The sequence below is a fragment of the Neopelma chrysocephalum genome, unplaced genomic scaffold (genome assembly GCF_003984885.1).
Source record: "Neopelma chrysocephalum unplaced genomic scaffold, ASM398488v2 Primary Assembly neopelma1_97186, whole genome shotgun sequence".
Lineage (NCBI taxonomy): Eukaryota > Metazoa > Chordata > Aves > Passeriformes > Pipridae > Neopelma > Neopelma chrysocephalum.
In genome coordinates, this window is record NW_020925827.1 from 1 (window position 1) to 2,382 (window position 2,382).

The 2,382-nt window shown below is 63.3% G+C and overlaps 1 protein-coding gene across 1 annotated transcript; it reads left to right on the top strand.

Annotated features, from left to right (window-relative positions):
- Positions 1 to 980: 980 nt before the first annotated feature.
- LOC113961434 (pancreatic hormone-like) lies at positions 981 to 2,139 on the top strand. The gene is made up of 3 exons (XM_027671747.1): positions 981 to 1,156; positions 1,574 to 1,645; positions 2,036 to 2,139. Exons 1-2 carry the CDS (start codon positions 981 to 983, stop codon positions 1,635 to 1,637), a joined length of 240 nt encoding a protein of 79 aa, XP_027527548.1. The 3' UTR covers positions 1,638 to 1,645; positions 2,036 to 2,139.
- Positions 2,140 to 2,382: the final 243 nt, after the last annotated feature.

A 2,382-nucleotide genomic window follows, 5' to 3' on the forward strand; every position in this document is an offset into this window, starting at 1 on the left:
GTGGCACTGAGAAACCTGGGTGTCAGGCGCGTCCCCTCATCCCGCCGTGTCCCCTTGTCCCGCTGTGTCCCTGTGTCCCCACCCGTGGAAGCAGGTGAGTGGGGCCAGAGGGCTGTGGGAAGGTGGGGATGCAGATGTGAGCAGCGGGTGGGTATGTGATCAGCAGAGTGTATAAGGGGCTGGAACGTGTGGGGGGTGAAATGGGTGTGCACGCCCTTGTGCAAGGCCAGGAGTGGGGCAGAGTGTGCAGGGGTGTGACACGGGGTGGGCATGGGAGCGTGCGGGTGTGTGCATGCAGGAGTGTGTGCGTGTGTATGTGTGCACGTGTGTGTGTGCACGTGTGTATGTGCTTGAGTGTTCACATGTGTATGCACATGTGAGTGAGTACATGAAGCGTGCAGGTGTGTGCGTGTGCACGGTGAGGCGTGCATGCCCTGACATGTGTGTGCTGCAGGAGAGGTGGTCTGTGTGGGCATGTGGAGCAGAGATGGGCAAGTGTGAGTGTACAAGGGCAGTGCATGCTCTGATGTGTGCATGTGCATGTGTGTGCAGCCAGGAAGTGTGCACAAGTGTATATGTGTGTGTGTGTGCAGCCAGGTGGTGTGCATGCATGTGTGCATGTGTGTGCAGCCAGTGCTATGCCCGTATGTGTGCAGCTGGCTGGTGGGCACACACATGTGCATGTGTCTGTCTGTGTGCATGTGTGTGCAGCCAGGTTGTGTGCACGTGTGTGTGCTGTGCACTGTCCACGTGTGCGTGCAAGCACACAGTGCTGTCCACAGCCACGCGTGTGCTGTGTGCTGAGCACACAATGCTATGTTTGCACACATGCGCATGCCATGTGCTGTGCACATGTGTGTGAACACACAGTGCTGTGTTCACAGACGTGTGTGCTGTGTGCCGAACACACAGTGCTGTGTTCACAGTATGATCCGTGTGCCGTGCACACACGTGTGCTCACAGCTGCCCTGTCCCCAGGCATGTCTCCCCGCTGGCCGCCGTTGCTGTTGGTGGCCTGTGCGCTGGCGCTGCTGCCGTTGCGGCCCCGCGCGGCCCCGGCCCAGCCCACCTACCCCGGCGACGACGCTCCCGTCGAGGACCTGCTGCGCTTCTACAACGATCTGCAGCAGTATCTGAACGTCGTGACACGCCCCCGGTGAGCAGGGCCCGCCCGATACGTGCTCATGGTCGCGATACGCTCCCAGTCGCAACACCCTCCCTGCTGCGACGCGCTCTGTGTCGTGACACGTTCCCCGTCGTGACACACTTCCCTCTGCGACACACTCGCCATTGCAACACGATGTGCTACCCATTGCAACAGGCTCCCCACTGCGACATTATCCCTGTCATGACACGCTCCCTATCGTGACACACTCCCCATTGCCACACACTCCCCATCACAACACGGTCCCCATGGTGCCAAAGCTCCTCATCACAACGTGCTCCCTCCCAATCGTGACACACTCCCTGTCACGACACACTCCCTATTGCGACGTGCTCCCCATCGTGCCCCCCATCCCATCACGGCGTACCCCCCCCCGCTGCCCATGTAACGTGCTCCCTCCTGTTCCAGGTATGGGAAGCGGGCGGGCGGGCGCGTCCTGGGCGAGGAGCCCTTTGGTGCTGCGGGGTGCTGAGTCCCCAGGTAAAGAGGGGCAGCGGGGCGGGGGGACCCTACTCCAGTGCCACCCGTGCCTCAGTTTCCTCAATGGGTGTCATCCTAGGGGTAGAAGGAGGAACCCTGGAGTGGGGGGCACAGGGCTGGGGGGATTCAGGGGGTCTCTGCGGTGTGCACGAGGTGGGGGACACGGGGCCAGGGGGATCTTTTGGGGGCCCTGCAGGGTAGGGGACATGGGTCCAGGGACATCGAGGGGGGCCCTTGGGGAACACAGGACAAGGGGGATATGGAGGTCCCTGCAGGGTGTTGAGCTGGGAGACATGGGGCCGGGGGGATCCAGGGGGGCCCTGCAGGGTGGGGGACATAGGGCTGAGGGGCCCCCCAGGGTCTCAGGGTGCTGACCCCCTCTCATTGCAGGAACACTGCCGGGGCCGAGTGGGTGAAGAGGAGCCCGGGGAGGGCGGCCCCTGCCCCTCCACCGCACCCTCGGCCCCCCCAGAGGTGACCCCGTGGGGTCGGGACAGACCCCCCAGCAATAAACCCCCCTGCAGCCACCACCTGTCCTGCCTCTGCCTGCTGGGGGCACTGGGGGGAGACTGGGAGGGGCCGGGTGCGCCTGGGACACTGTGAGTGCTGGGGACACTTGGGGGTGCTGGGAACACTGGGGACAAAGAGGATGCTGGTGGCACTGGGGGTGCTGGGGATGCGGGACACTGGGCCTGGAAACACTGGATGTGTTGGCGCTGAGGGCACTGGTGGCACTG